At 41.1% G+C, this 16,369-nt stretch overlaps 2 protein-coding genes across 2 annotated transcripts in view; one reads left to right on the top strand and one right to left on the bottom strand.

Annotated features, from left to right (window-relative positions):
* Positions 1 to 16,369, top strand: part of akr1a1b (aldo-keto reductase family 1, member A1b (aldehyde reductase)) — a 238,360-nt gene that overhangs the window by 78,314 nt on the left and 143,677 nt on the right. The window lies entirely within an intron of this gene.
* tbl1xr1a (TBL1X/Y related 1a) overlaps positions 1 to 16,369 on the bottom strand; it is a 36,891-nt gene that overhangs the window by 7,290 nt on the left and 13,232 nt on the right. The window contains exons 2-3 of the mRNA XM_061031072.1: positions 14,046 to 14,111; positions 511 to 612 (exon numbers count right to left, since the gene is read on the bottom strand). Of these exons, the coding sequence (XP_060887055.1) occupies positions 511 to 568 (58 nt within the window). The 5' untranslated portion in view covers positions 569 to 612; positions 14,046 to 14,111. The remainder of the gene's footprint in view (positions 1 to 510; positions 613 to 14,045; positions 14,112 to 16,369) is intronic.

Here is a 16,369-nt window from a genome sequence, read left to right as displayed (position 1 = left end):
ATAATATCAGATATACCAAGACAATATCTCCCTACTACTTGTGCCCAACAGTAAAATACTGTATGCATTGTTTTCTCTGCCACATGGCCATTGACTATCGAGTCTCTCCTGTCGTGGTTTAGAATATAATTGAATGCAAACATCTACAGTGAATGTACACATTGACTGATATTGGTACTACTAAAATACATTTTAGGTTGTTGTGGTTACTCTCAGCACTCGGAGAACACACTGTCTATATATCTCTAAAATATTGCTGTCAGTCCAAAGCACAGGTATTCATTTACATTATTACAATGCTGAGCCTTAAGATTGGTCTGAATTCTACAGTTAATACATTTGGTGCAAAATAATTCTTAGTCTCCTGCTGTTTGACTCTTTGCATCAGCTTTACATTTGTAGATTTAGACACACAAAAAAAGACACTGGATTGAAAAATCACATTTTGCAAAAAAAAAGCAAAACCATTAAAATAAAACATAGAGCAAACACAAGTAGTTGAAAGGGTACCTGACTCCTGTAGGTATCTGTAGACCAGGAAGTTGACCTCATCACTGCTAATGCTCATCTTTACTCCAGTTACACCATGAGGTCAGCACGCACACAGCTAGCCTAGAACAAACAGAGCGAGAGATTCATCAGTGAAGGGACACACTCAACAGTTACTGTCAGTCGATGCACACACACAAACACACACACAACATGTATAAAGAGAAAGTGACGTATATATCTTTTGTAAAGTGTCTTAAGATAATATTTGTTTTGAAATGGCGCTACAAACAAAGATTGATCGATGACTGATGTTTGATAAAGACAGATCAGATATTGCATGATTTGCTTGAAGTATATTAAATGATTATTTCCTAATCATCCCTTTGTTTAAAATGATTTCCCTTCCAAAGGATAAATGAAATAAAAACAGCTTCTGACCTACTTTAGCCTTTTCTAGTTTAAGGTGTACTTCACAGGAAGATGTCCTACAAAAAAATATGTTGAGTCATAAATAAGTACAAAGATCTCTAACAGACCTAGCTTGCATTATTTTTTGCATTTCTGTATCCTTGATTCTGTTTGAATATGACATGTTAAAATGTTTCAACACAGCTGGGTAAAGCAGTAAGCATGTTTAAAGACCGAAGTTAGACCATTTATATATTTAGTTAGTTAAACAGGAGTTGATCATAAAACATGACGACAAAGCATTCTATACTGTAGGACCCTGTCAATGAATATTAGAGAAGTGCTTATTGTCTCTATTATTGGAATGTTATATTTGAACTGTTTGTTTTATACCCAAAGTTGAATTCAGCATTGTGTGATTATCTTCCGGGTCACTCCTGTTCAAGAATTTGAGGGCCCTCAGGGCAGTGTTTTGGTGTCTGTTAATCTTTCAAATCATTGATAATTCTTCGGAATCATCATTGTGTCATCTAACAGCAATATGCCCCAATCCAACCAAACCATTTGCAGTTTTTTTTGTATGTGTGTGGCTGTTTTGGGGAAGCGATTAACTTCCCTCTTATTAACAAGACTACCAAAATCCTTCCTCCATCACTCACATAACCTGGCTATGTCATAGCAGCCTAATAAGACCACATCCTGTATTAATTCCTTTAACATACTATGTTTATTAATCCGCCCGCCTCCTCGGCCTGTACAGCATATTGCTATCAAACCACAATGTAGAACCAATCGAGTTAACAATTGCCCAGCTGAGTATTCAGACCCATCTGGCATCAGGAAAATCCATTATAAAATAATCAAAGATCAGGTTTCTTAACAGGTTCCACCTAGACATGACAGCATTTCCCAGCAGTCACAAAAGCACATTTACTAGTTTCACTGTGGTTTAGATGAGTCATGCATTGTATTACAACTCTTCCCGGTCCCAAAAACTTGAGCATTTTAAAGCCTTGAAATGTTGAAATGCAGCAGATAATGAAAGTTGCTGTACTTCCAATAAGCGCCTATTGTCTTCACTGGAACTCCAACATTTAATAACCACAACTTACACCTGGTGCTTTTTATTTCCATTTCATATTCATTCATTATGATTAACACTGCAGCCAAAACTAAATGGTAAATGGACTTGAGTTTGTACAGCACTTCTCTAGGCTTCTGACTACTCGAAGCACTTTTACACCAAAGGTCACACACATTCACACCCTGATTGTAGAGGCTGCTATGTAAAGTGACTATCAGTAACTAATCTCATTCATACGCCTCTGAAGAAGCATCTTAAGCAATTTGAGGTTAAGCATCTTGCCCATGGACACAACAGACAGAGCGGCACCCCCGACCTTCCAGTTGAAAGATGACCCAAATAATGACCTGAATCTGATATTTATTGCTCCTTTGTGGTCTGATACAGGCCACTTTTAAAAAGTAATATACAAACAAACCAATCAGAATAGAGCATTAAGGCTTGCAATGTACATCAGCTTGTGAAGTAATTCAGTAAATGTACTGATTACATATATTTTAATTTATGTACATCCACCTGATCATTTCATTTTTATCTAATAAACCAATTAAGGCACCTATCCAACTACAAACTACTCAAACAGGAAATAAGGGTGGGAAAAACCAATCAGGACCAATCCCCTCAAGCAGTATGATGCCTTCTGTTGTGTGTCCAAGCACATTTCAGGGGAATGGTGATTCTAATATTGCTTTTGTCTGTGGTTTCATGAACTAAAAATAGTTGTGAACCCACAACTGTAGAATCTCACCAAGAGAGAGCCAGAGAGCCCATTCCAAATAAGGACCAAAGGCTCAAAGCCCATCTCCCCTGAGAATAATCAGCCGTGTAATGCCTGGAGCTCGGTTTCTGTAGTTCCCTCTCTGAGGAGAAGCAGGCTTTCTGTGCATTTAATGGTATTTAAGTGGATGAAACACTCTCCTGGGTACTGTGAGCACTAGGTTGCATTTCATTTCCCAGAATGTTAAGATTTTTGTCGTCTGGAACGGCAAAACATTTAGCACGACCTGTGGCCTTACTACTGCAGAATGACAAACCCAGCAGAGAGTAGTAAGGATCAAACTGTGCGAACATTATTTTTGCATATTACACAGTGATGCTAATATGTTTTTGTACTCTATGAAGGTAATAAAAAAGATGAGACGGAATCATCTTTCTATATAACCTGAGGGGGAAATTGTCCCTGCAGCACCAAACAGGATACAGTTGCACAATACACAGGACTTTTGTGAAGTAAGAGAGCGAAGGTGTGTCTACCTCCTTTGAGGTTTTTTTTTTTTTTTTTTTTTACCAACCCTGCATAGTCAGTGTAACAATAACATTAAACACAGCAACAAGCTGAGACCCAGTTGCATCACCTGCACATGAGATAAGGCAGACCTGTTTAGGGAACGTGTCCATGCCTGGGAGGCAGGCAACAAACCTCTGCCAAAATAGTAGAAAGGAGGTGATAGCTGCGATGTTGTCTCGGAGACAGTTATCTGTTCAGTGTCTCTAGTGAGACAGGAATACGTTTTCCACAGACTGGGCATCAGCAGGGAGCGGACAAAACATAACAGACGACCTCAGACAAGGACTTCAGCCTCAAAGTGACTTAATCACATCTAATACTGCGACAAAAATCTGAACAGGAAAATAGTAAGTTGTTACTGTAGTCCCATGAAACACTGGAACTGCAGACAAACAGTAGCCTCAATTAGACCTATTATTAAATCATGAACAGCTGGAGGGCTCCTTTCACTTCCACTTTACAAGACTGCAAAAAGTTCAGCCTCAACCAGCTTTCTAACATGCCACACCCTGCACATTATGTCCTGAACAGAAATTGAAAGCGGCCACTATTTAAAATACAACAGCAGTTATTGTTTAACTTTTCCTTTTCTCAGTGCACGTTGATTATAAAGTCTTGATTGACACGATGATCATCCAAAACACAGAACACAAACAGCAATGCACTGCATCGAAACAGAACTGTTTTAAGATACTGTGTCTGGTACATGTTAACAGCGCTGTTCATTTTCAAGGCTGTGGTTTGTGATGTTGTATAAAAAATAACCAGAATGAGTTTTCTTTCTTTATTGGGGATGAACCAGAGAAACGCTAGTTTGGTCCGATATCGGCCCTGTTGACAAACACCAGCCCACAGGAAAATAACGTGGCATGCGCTAATGCTATAATATAATAAGAACAACCGTTTAAATATGACAATTAACTACAGCCTCGAATCAATGATTCATCCTTAATGTCCTGCCACAAAAAAAGGACATCATCGGTCCAGCTCGCTGCCCTAGTTTTTGCGTTACCCGTTTTGCTACCCGTCGGCCCCCGTCTGCCTTTTTTTGGCTGATTGACAGGTGGAATTGGCATTGGTCAGCAAGGTTGGTGAGAGGAATCACTCTGATTGGCTGTTCGGAGTGTTCCGCTCTCGACACACGTTCGGGAAAGCCCCTTGAGCATGCTGCCATCCATGTAGTGCGGTTTCTTCTTATTTGTCGTCTCTGCCTCTTCTTTTCTTCTTCTACCAAAAGACCAAGGGTTGACAACGCCAGTGGCAATTTATAGTTTTTATCAGACCTTATTCTCCATTAGTAGGCTACCGATAACACAAGTGGTGCGCGAAAGTGGTATGAAAATGGTCTTCTCGTATCATAACAACGGACTACCGCTGCCTGCTGGCATGGAGTTATTTCCTTTCACGCATGCACAGAGCCGTCTATTGTAGTCTTTGTGGTGTGTTCTAGTGAAACTTTTTGGCCAAGACAAGAGGCGACGTGAGGCGACGCACCAGTCGGCCTTAATCGCAACTAGTTCTTTACCGTCTGCCTGGTCTGTCAGGGCCTTTATTCCAATGTGTTTCTCTTTGTTCCTCACAGAGACCATCATTTAACAAGAACGATCACTGAGTCACCATACATGAGTTAATATAAGCAGACTGACCTGGTAATTTTCTCTTGATGAAATTTGATTTAGCCGTATAAAATGTGTGAATTTACTGTGAAGTTTAGTAACAATTGAGTTTATTTCTTGCTCTATGGCAGCAATGAAAGGGTACATTTAGGACGTAGAGCATGCACACTGTAGTTTAATTGTAATTAATCCATCACACAAAAGCAGCTGATATGATCAGTACACTGAATAAAAGATGGGAGGTGGAGTAAAAATAAAACGACCTGCTGTTGTGTTTGGTTGAAATAAAAAACCTGCAGACTGTTGAGTCACAAATCACCAGACCCCTCAGCTCAAATCCCATCTGACAGCTGCAGAGCCAGGGGAGGACAGAACAGCCTGGGTTTGTAAACACAAAGCTGTAGTTCCCTGCCACCACCATCCCACTGCAGTGGTGCTGTTGAGCCACCATCTGCAGGCAGGATCCTCTGTGTTGACAGTGTGGGAGAGCAGAGGGGGGATGGGCGCAGAGAAGGGAATCTCTGTCTCTGCATTTCTTCCCCCCTCCCCCCCCCCCCCTCTCTCTCTCTCTCTCTCTCTCTCTGTCCTCCTCCCATTGTGACTGCTGCCAGTTGCAAACTGGCCTTTACAGTAACTCTTAACAGGTCCCAGCACAATGAGAGAGGGGGTGAGGGGGAGAGAGAGAGACCCACAAAGACAATCAATCAACAGCAAAAGAAAATCAAGACATGGCAATTGAATCCAGACGGCATATAACCTGTTTGCTAACCATGACATGAATTCGTATTGATGAGAGCGAGGAAGGTTCTGTCGGTCACAATATGAAATCAATATGGCTAAGTAAATCATATTTGCCCCGGGTTATCGGCCGGCATACATAATTTATTAAGTCAAACACAGGCTAATGAAACATCCAATCAAAGGCTTTAGCTCACTCAAAGAAGTGTGATAAAAATAAACTACACCTGTTCAATATGCTGCCACATTCCACTTCCTGTCACAACACGTTTTACTCCACATCAATCAAGCCTTCTCCCGGCATCATTGCTGCTGTGATGTTAATGCAGAACTTAAGGCCAAACTGGATGACACATTTTTTTTGTCTTTCAAGGAGATGAGGCATGTCTGTTTGCACTGCCTGAACATACATTGCATTTACAACTGTAGGCCTTATAGTTAAACATAAAGCCACATATAACTGTAAGTCATGTACCATTTGAGGTTAGGTATGTGCCCTATACTACTTCAGCCCACAAACAACTTCATGAAATGTTCGGAGTAGGCTGCATGTAGTGTGAACACAAACAGCCAAAATGTTCACCTCAATTTATCCAGAATTTTTCCTGCCAGCCCCCTAGTAAAATGTCCACATGAAGCCAGGGTTAGCCGATGTGTGAACACAGCAGGATTTATTCAGGACAATTCCCTGTGATGTTTGTGTCCTAGCCACTACAATCTTTGTGCATGTACTGAAACCTCTTCATGTTGTCTGCCTGCCCGTCTGTTCTTCTCTGCTCATTTGTTGATGCTCAAATACGTACAATAACACTGCATTGACATAAAGGCAAAAAAGTAATCAAAGTGCAAGACTCCATCTTGGGGAGCCCTTTGTACGTGATGGCTTGCCTCTTTAAGATCAACCCCCTGCTCTTGCCTTGGATTTATAAAAGCTACTAACTAATCAGAATGCACAGTGAATCCACATACAACAGAAGAAGAGTCGGTCATATCTTAACAAAAGGTGGGGCTTCGAACATGTGGGCGAGACACTGAACCCCAGGTTCCTCCCACTGCTGCGTCAGCAGTGTGTGAAAGTGTATGAATGGGATTAGTTAAAACTGAAGGACACTTTACATAGCAGCCTGTGCTATTCGGGTATACATGATTAAGTGTGACCTGCAGTGTAAAAGGCGCTTCCAGTAGTCAAAAGAAGCTATCCAAGCACAAGTCCAGTTACCATTCCACGTATGAATCTATTATAGTACCTTGATGACCTGATGGCCTTGTATGATTACAGATTACAACATGACCAACTTGTCATTACTACAGGCCATTATGAACTGATTATAAGTTATGCCTGTGACTCTTATTGTGTTTCAAGTATGTGACAATAAGTCACACAGAGGACATTTTTCAGAGGACATTTTCCAAGTACATAATCAATACAAATCTTAAGTTTGATGTGATTTTATGACTAATTCAAAACTCATCCCAGAAAAACATCCAACATGGGCTAGGCTATACTGGATATCATTTTGGGATAGTTATGGACTTACAGTGAAGGTTCTGTATGTCCTACTTTTTCCCTCTAAATACATCAAAAGCAACACTGTTTTATCAGTGTTAACACTGACAGTCCTCGTCATATATCAGCCAACAGAAACAATACTTTAAAAAGCATACCGGCTGAGATATAAACCTGGCCCTATTTCTCTGAATTCAATCTTTAAAAATGCTTCCAACTGTGTCACTGACATAGTCTTATTTTGAAATCACAAAATCCTGTGTTTAAATATATACAGTGAATAATTTCTCTGCCGTTGAAATAGGAGGAAGGCATTTCATAAGTGAACCATGTAAAATTGTTGTCTTTTCTGTATCAGTCTGAACACATCATGTTACCATCACAGGCCGCATGTGTGAAAAGTATTTTTTTTTTATGGCAGGTGCATCCCCTGAAACTAAAGCAGGGGGAAACCGACAAACTGTCACACCACACTGATGTGTGTGTGGTGTGACAGTGTGTTTTCTTTTGTCCCTCCCTGTCTGTGACAATAACACACGCCATGTCTGTTTCATGTTCTTTGAAGACATTTCTGCATCAATAACTAAAGCAGACCCGAGCTGTGATGGCTGCTGCTCTCAGTCGACTATGCAGGTGGAAATGGGGCTCATTCCTATTTAAAGGCTCCGTCTGAGAGCTGACAGTGTGGGTCTATTTTCAGAGAGCAACAGCACGAAATTCAGCCACCGGAGGATATAGAGCTGTTATTTTTCATAGTCTCTCACCCCAAAATGCTTCCAATTGTCGTGTACCCAGTCAGAGTCACATATGATAATCAGATTCTCAATTATTCTGCAGCCACAACCCGGCACAGTACACTGTGAAGGAAAACTGATTGTTTACTGTACGCCAGCATGAACCATGGCTCATGTGTGTTCAGCTTTAAGCTGTATTAAAGAACTGCATGTGTGCAAACATGAAACCTTGATATAACAACCGTTTTAGTGATTAAAAAAAGAAGTGCAGGGTGGCGTCGGTAGGCTAGTGGTTAGTAGGCGCACCCTGTGTATGGAGGCTGTACTCCTCCAAGCGGACAGCCCGGGCTCGAATCCAACCTGTGGCTCCTTTCCCGTATGTCCTTCCACACTCTCTCTCTCTCTCTCCCCGATTTCTGACTCTACCCTGTCCTATCTGGATAAAGGCATAAAAAGCCCCACAAAAAACCTTTAAAAAATAAAGTGCAGGTCGCTGAATATCCTAACGTTTATTTTACATCGTAAACAAAGAAGCCATTCACACGCTGCGGGCTATGCCACTCATGAGCGATTCAGGTTTTAAAGCTCGCTGAGGCTTCATCTTATATGTCAAATGTTTGCATGCCAAGTATTATAAAGAGTGGCATGTGAACATAAAATGTTTTTTCTTGTTTTGTTGGATTCAGTTTTTGGGTTTGTGTTGTATTAATCCAAACTTAGATAGATTTATATGGAATACTATAAACTACGGTTAACCAAGCTAAACCATTAGATAAAAGCAGCATGAACACAGGTTTTTTTAAATACCAGTGCAGTTGTGAAGGTGCATTGTCTAAAGAAATGCATGACGCTCTCCTTTCTCCCTCACCCGAGTTACTGAGCTCTCAAAGTGACAGATTGCATCGGCAAGCCTGGCTCTGTCTCAAATGGCCTATGTGAGGTCAGGAAGGCTAGCTGTCTGTCGCTGACAGATGGTAGCACGTAGGCCTTGCCAGCTAGCTTCGCTTGACGGGCAGTTAAACCTGCTCTAGGCAGCTCGTGTCCGTCTGAATGCAGCAGGTCAGTGAGGTCCACTGAATCAGAGGTGGTTATCTCACTGAGAGCTGACGTGTCGGCTGGGATTAGAAGAACTCGCCAAAGTCACAAGCCCAATGACTTCAAGAAGCTCTTTAGAAGGTCGAGTCTCTTTGCACATATAGGGATCCAGTCGTAGTCGTAGTACGGCTTGTTTTCCAGTTCTCGTAATGGGACCAGATGTCACATTGAAAACAGCCACAGGTAGACGTGTACTACAAAGATAAGCATCCAGACTAATGATCACCCTGTGGTTAAATACATCTGTAAACCAGTCAGGGTGCAGTGTAAATCCATATCTGTCCACAGTCTATCAGTGGAGATTATTGTGAAGTTTCATGAGAAAATCATGAGATGTAGGGATGACTTTGTCAGGCTTTGTTGTTCTTATTTAGCTGTTTTTAATGCTGAGATTTACAAAAACAGAAACAAAGCAATATTTGAATTTGCTATCACGTGTTTACATTCTTGGCTAATAAAGCTCGTTTTGAATAAACAGTAGAGATGCACAGATGTGAAAATCCCGGCTGATATCGATACCAACGTTTCAAAGAACAATTTAGGCAAATACTGATTCAGATAGATTATGTGTATCACTTCTTATTTCTTCATGTCTGTTTTTAGATATGGTCCATGTAGTCTGATGTATATAAATTACTACTGTTAGCCCTTCTTCTTTATAATTCACTGGAACGTTTCTTACTCTATCCTATTTACCCCTTCTGTCTGCACTAACAGATCAGCAGTTTGCATGTTGCTGATCTTTCACACAGACGGTGTAAGACTTCCACATTAACGATGTTTTCTTTCACATTTCACCATAAAAACAAATCAGTTTGTCCAACAGCAGCTTCTTCTACCAAATGAAAAACTTGCAAAGTGGTTAAAGGTATACTGTGACTTTCAGAGTAGATGTCCAGTAGATGTCGCACTTTAGCAGCAGTCTCTCAAACCAAAACAAGGCTATCCCTTCAGCTCACCGCTTCCCCTCCTCCCCCACCCCTCCCTTCCTGTTCCGACCGAGTGCAGCCGCTTCTACGACTGATCTCCATGCAGATATGCAGCCGAAAGGTGAGTCGGTTCTAATTTCATTGATGTATTTTATATCAAATGTCTTTTCTTTGGATTGGAAAGTCTGTTGGCTCTCCTTAAATTCTACTCTTACAACAAAAGTCCACCGCTTTGCCTCTACTTAGCGTCCTCCAGTGGGCGGGGCCATCTCTCTTCCCCCATGTGGTGGCAGGGACTAACGGTTGACTAGTGAGGGGTTCATGTGATTGAAGCATGTTTGAGCCTCTGAAACGTACGTGCATGAATGAAGCTCCGTCCTGTCCCGTATGAACACAGAGCAGAGAACAACAAACCTAGAGGGAGTTTGACTTCACTCTTTTTCAGAAAGGAATTCCTCATTAACATGTGGGGGATATATTTGATATAAATATCTATGTTAAAAATGTTGAATTTAATAGCTAGCTTTAAAACTCTGTTGTCACAATTTGTAATAACTCAGGAGCTTCAGTTGACCACCAACCATAACACTGTTAGAAATTAACACCGGGATCTAACTCTTTATCAAATTATATTTTCAAGATTTTTATACTTTTACATCCTGCTGCAGTCGGTTCTAATACATGTATACCATACCAGAGTGTCTACTTGCCTAACATTTTGAAAACAAGACTTAAAGCCATTATACCAACAGTTGTTTGGCGGGGTTTTATCGTAGTAAGCTGTTAATCCACATACTCTGACATAACAACCAGGCTTGCATCTATTTCAAGGAACAGACTGAGGTTTTGGCGGTTTTGCCACAGACAAACAGTGTGAGCCAGTTTATTGACAGCTTGGGGTATTGGGCCACTGTGGGTGGATGTGAGGTGTGGAGCTTCAGTTTGGTGTTACAGAGGAAGCACTCTGAGACCTGGCAGCACCACACTTTTTTTTATATAAAGAGGAAAACAAATACAGGTTAATTTAAGCGCATTCATAAGGTTACCCTCTGTGCAGTTCATGGATGAGTCATGAGCAAGCTCTTAGACTGGGTAGTTGGTTGTAATTCTTCGAGGTGGCTATGAGTAACTCAATAGGTGTCCAAGTAAAAAGGTTGGGCAGGAGGTATGCACACATTGAGAAATGTAGGCATCAGCACCTTTTTTTAATGCTTCCTTTACTTTAAACTACCAAAATATATTTATGCAAATAAATTCCACTAGAAATCGTATCTGTCTATCCAAGCATTACATATTAATGGTTTTCTACAAATGATCTATATTTTAATATTGTCTTCTACAGCATTGCATTGTCAGGCTATCTGAAACAACTGTACGTTTAGTATTCATCTCCCTGTCAAAGTAAAAGTCAAACAAGAAAAAATGTCAAGATGAAATAGTAAAATTGGTTTTATCCAGCATCAGGGGTGTGCCCAACTGGGGCACTGACATGTTCAGGGGGTGTTTGTGTGCATGCACATGAATAAGGAGCATACCACATATTATTATTTACCAAGATAAAGGCAACATAAAAATCTTAATTCTTCAAGGATTCAAAAAAGAAGTTTGTCCAAAGTCACAATTTAAAGTATTTTAAAAATTGCAAACAAACTGAAAACTATGAGCTGCCTGTTGCAACACAGCCTGAGTGGTGGATTTTAACTTAAGTCCCACCTCCTCTGGCAAGGCCAATAGCCAATAATAGTTAAAGATTTGGACACGGCCCTGCCCTGCATGTATACATTTCATGAAGAGGACATTATATGTTTAAGGGCACACCAACACCAGAAAGTGGCTTTTTTAAAGGTTTTCCCACATTGATATTCTGTGGCGCTTGAGGGAGGCCTTGCAGGGATGTTTGGTAAGTTTCTGTGGCTGGTGAAATAGTACCTTTGAGTATTCCTTCAATACTGTGTGCAAACCATGCTTCTTTGTGGAGTGATTCAGCTCACACAATGCAAAAGCTTCCTCTTTAAAGACTCTTCGGCTCTCCTTTCCTGGAGAGGTCAACACTGTCGAGTGTGCTTGCTTTAGGCAACAATGCAGAAAGGCAACAACAGAGGTGTAACTTTAAGCAAGATGTTTGCATAAAATAACTCTATCCCCATGAGGCAATTTACTGCAAACAATCCATTTAAATGAATTGCTATTTCCCACAATGTCAAAGGTTCACGACTTTGCACACAAGTAACACCAAATTGAAGCAGAATGCCAAAGATACATAAAGTCAAATTCACCTGACCATCAGTGCTGTTGGATATTATTTCTTGTTAACAGAGACTGCTTTATTCCACCACTCTCACCCTACACCAAGTTAAAGAATCCTGCATGTCAGCCAGAGCCGTAGACAAATGAAAATAGGACAGTGGCAGGCCTAATCTCACGCTTCATCATCCATGCTGTATCTGTATTTAAATCTCACTTCTCTGCCTCTCCATACTTCTATGATCCTTTCCTCAGACTAAACAGGCCTTTGAGCATCAAGTTTAACCAAGGACAAGCCCTCAGCAAGAGGTGTGGAATTTCTGGCTCGGTGTAAGGACCCACTAGGGGAGAAGTGTCTAACATATTTGTGGTGTATTTTGAGAACGGGGGCATAGAATGGAGGCCACATAGCATACAAGCTAATATCTAGGCAAACTGCTGCAATGAATCAATACTGTGGGCTGATTCGGTTTAAACAAAGACTTCTTTCTTCTCCTCTGTCGTACAACAGCCTTGTGAGAGAAACCCGGTGTTCCACCCAACTGCATAAATAACAAGAAAAACTGTGTCCTTCAATCTGAAGCCATGTTGCCGAAAAAGACGTTTGGTAATTCCGGAGAGATTTGGCGATATGCCAAACGTCTCCAAAATCTCCCCCGTGTTCGTTAATTGTTGCCATTTTGTCTCAGTCCTGGGGTCGTGAAAGACATTTTACATTGTGGAAACAACACAAAGAGTCTGTGTGAAATTAAACATAGAGTTAGGGGTGAAATGTTTCTGCAGGGCACAAACAAATTGGGTGTCTTGTTTGTCTTAAACTCTTGGCCTGAAGAGCGCCATTTCAAAGTCAGCAAATTCTCAGTACAGAGCGACTCCAGAACTCCAGAGCAATCAGAGCTGCATGCCGTCCTCGGCACGAAAACACACGAAACAGCACTTGAGGATGAAATCACACAACGACACAGAGACTAATTTGTTTCTGTGACATAACTGTTCTTTTCCCACCGATTAGGTTTATCCATCTGTTGCACATTAATATCACAATAGAATATTATTTCCTGGAATTCATGCACAATGACTTGGTTTTGGGTTTCTGTCTGGTTTTAGAATGAGGAACATGTAGGAGTGTTTTAAGCCTACTCATGCTAATAACACAATGGATGACATAACAGCTATGGTACTGAGTAATGGCGTCAAGATTGGAATAAGCCATCCCAGCTCAAGGTTTCACAGCAAGGAACACAAAGCCTCCCAATAAAACCGACCAGACAGTAACACAGCGAGTTGCAAAAAATGGTGGCAACAGGAACAAGACTGTCACAGCACAGAAACGTGGTTCCACAGAACAAAATGAACAATGTCAGTATGTCAAACAGAAAGAAAGTCCCAGGGCATCCAAGCGTAACAAACACCACCATCACCATGGAGACTGAAGGCGTATCAGGGTCCAGTTTTGCATTGTGCACTGCTGGTAAGAGTTCACAGGAAATCTGCAGGACTTCAGAAGAGTTCAAAACAGGAAGAGTGTACTGTTTCTTCCAGTGGAGACCCGACAACAGGTCTCAAACTTTCTGTGGTTAAGAGCTAAAGTCCCCGCCTTCAGTAAAATAAGACACCAGGGAGGGGAAGGGATACAGGAAGCAATAGGGTTTGTGGGGAATGTGGGGAAGCAGTGGCACCAACAACAATCAAGTGAGGGAGTTGTGAAAGATGCCTTGTTTGGTTTGGTTGATTCAGATGTGTTTGTTTTACTGTTAGTGTGGTGCAAAATCAAAGATCACCTTTCCTTGTGAGTGTTATACATCAACTGTTCATGACTTGATTCTTGAAACCGTTTCTGCATGAGTTATTTTGTTGACATTGAGGTAGAAACATTTTACAGTCATATCCGGCTGTAGGTTGACACTTACCACAGCAGTAAGTCTGTATGCACCACCACTATGTTCAGTCAGGGCCTTGTACCATCAGCTCAGAACCTGCAACAAAGAAGAGGAAGGAAACTCTGTCAGGGGCTTTAGAAATAGATCAATCGAAAGAAAACCAAAGTATTTCTGTTAAGATTCTCTGACAGCACCTACTGGATGAATGTCACAGCTACACCACTACATTCACCAAGCAATATTAGCAACAAAACGGACGTTCCCAGGCGACTTATTTCCAAGTCGGTTGAACATAACTTTAAATTCTGACTAACCGACCAGTCTAAACGTTTGAAAACATAAAGCAAACAGTCATTTGGTTTGCTGAACAGTGCTAGCATCCCCAGCCTTCAGTCCGCCCTGCAGGTTAACGTCCACGTGCCAGGGAGAACACGGCCATTAACAGGGGCTACAACCAGTCTTTGGTTACAGCCCCGGCTAGTGGTGGGTGGCTGCGTTGCAATTTCAGCATAACATTTGACCGGCATTGATTGCCAACATGTAAAAATACTAATTATTAATTTAACTGATTAGTAATGATGGTGCTGACTAGCAAGGGTGGTTATTTTTAACCATTTGGTCGACTAAACGAGCACACATCCCTATCAGCAATAGTGATAAAAAAACAGTTTGTATCGGCACATACTGTATGTTTCTGCAGCACCATGTCTGACAGGATGGTGGTCAGAACTCGTTTGTGAATGTCTGATTATCTTGTATTCTTTAATACACTTGTTTTTAAGGAAGGAGCGTTCTGAGCATCTTAGCAGAATAATATTCATGTCATATTGGTTAGTTAGTGGGACAGGATCTTTTTATCATGCATGTGCACTACAACCCAAATGAGACGATTAACCAGAAAAAATGAATCAGCAGCAACTACTTTGATACACAATAACCCAAGCTATCTGTGATTTTGTTAATATGTATCAAATATTAAAATCTAGTACAGTGTGTGCCATAGTTGGAAATCAGCACCCGTAACTACAAAAAAAAACATTTAAAAAAGTATTTGTCGGGTGGATTTTTTTCAGCAAGACAAAGAGCATGTCAGTTGAAACATCTCCCTTCATAAGGTGTTGCCTGTTACTTGATCTGATGGTTAAAATAAAGTGGCAGGTGGCACCGAGGCGTATTTTGAGTCACAGTAAGCAGGTAGGCGAAAAAGTTCATTTCCAACCCTGGTGTATGCTGACAACAAAACTCTGCTGGGCACATTAACAGCTGATTTCAATGCACACCACATTTAAGGCAGGAAGCACTAACTGAATTTGTGCAACAACACACTGCTATCTGCACCTATAGAGATAATAGTCATCAAAATGTAATGTTATACCTGACTAATGCTGTGAACTCAAACTATGTGTTGTTTTGACTATGCTTTCTCCTGTTAGTATGAGTACAACAGTTTTCCATCAGAAAAGCACACCTAATAAAGTTAAAACAAAGAACTGTAAGAAATGCTGCAATCAGCACTGCCTTCATGAAGCCACAAAGTTCAGCTTAACTGCAGTTCAATGCTGTGGTAATTATTAAGGCTGCAGATTGAGGTTGCGTCAGAGTGTTGCCAGATTGCATAATCCTGTTGAGTGGCCTTGAAATCACTGAACATTAAGACTCTTTTGCTAGGCTCCATCTACCCGCTCACTGCTTCCCTCCCCATTTTCTCTGACCTTGATTTTTTTTTTTCTCTTTTTAGTCGTTCTTTCCCTTGATTCCTCTGTTTCCCTTCCTCCTGGCTCTGCTGCCTCTCTCTCTACAGAGGCTGCAGAGCAAAGGGAGCGATAATGTTACCACAAAGAAAGCAGGAGTAGTTGGGTGTGGCCAGAAAAACACTGAAGTGTTGAAGGTTGCAGAGGGCTCGCTGGAGGACACAGCTCTGCCGTGGTAGGAATGGAGTTTCTAAGCAGCACAAGGCTGCCGAGATAATTATCTCTTTGAAGAAAATTGAAATATAAACAGCTGCAACTTGTATCTCTACTGTAATCAGTTAACATGCCAACAGGCAAAGATGTACACAAACACACTTGAGTGTATAAAGTACAAAGGGAAACGGTGATGCACTGCAGTTTATAAATGAACCGGGTAGATTAAAAGGGAAAACTGTGGAGAAAAAAAAATCATTCAACCAGGTGAAAAGGCAACACACCTTTGCATGGCACATATGGAAAATTACTTTTACTTATTGAGACAACTGGAACATCTGCCAGACTTCTTGTACACCCTGCACAGCCCGTTTAATTAAAGTTAATGGGAGAGCTTAAAGTTTAGTTCAAATTCTCAACATACCCAGATCACAATGGTTCATAAAACAG

The sequence above is a fragment of the Labrus mixtus genome, chromosome 3 (genome assembly GCF_963584025.1).
Source record: "Labrus mixtus chromosome 3, fLabMix1.1, whole genome shotgun sequence".
Lineage (NCBI taxonomy): Eukaryota > Metazoa > Chordata > Actinopteri > Labriformes > Labridae > Labrus > Labrus mixtus.
The sequence above is the reverse complement of the archived record's forward strand: the minus strand, read 5'-3'. Positions and strand labels throughout refer to the sequence as shown.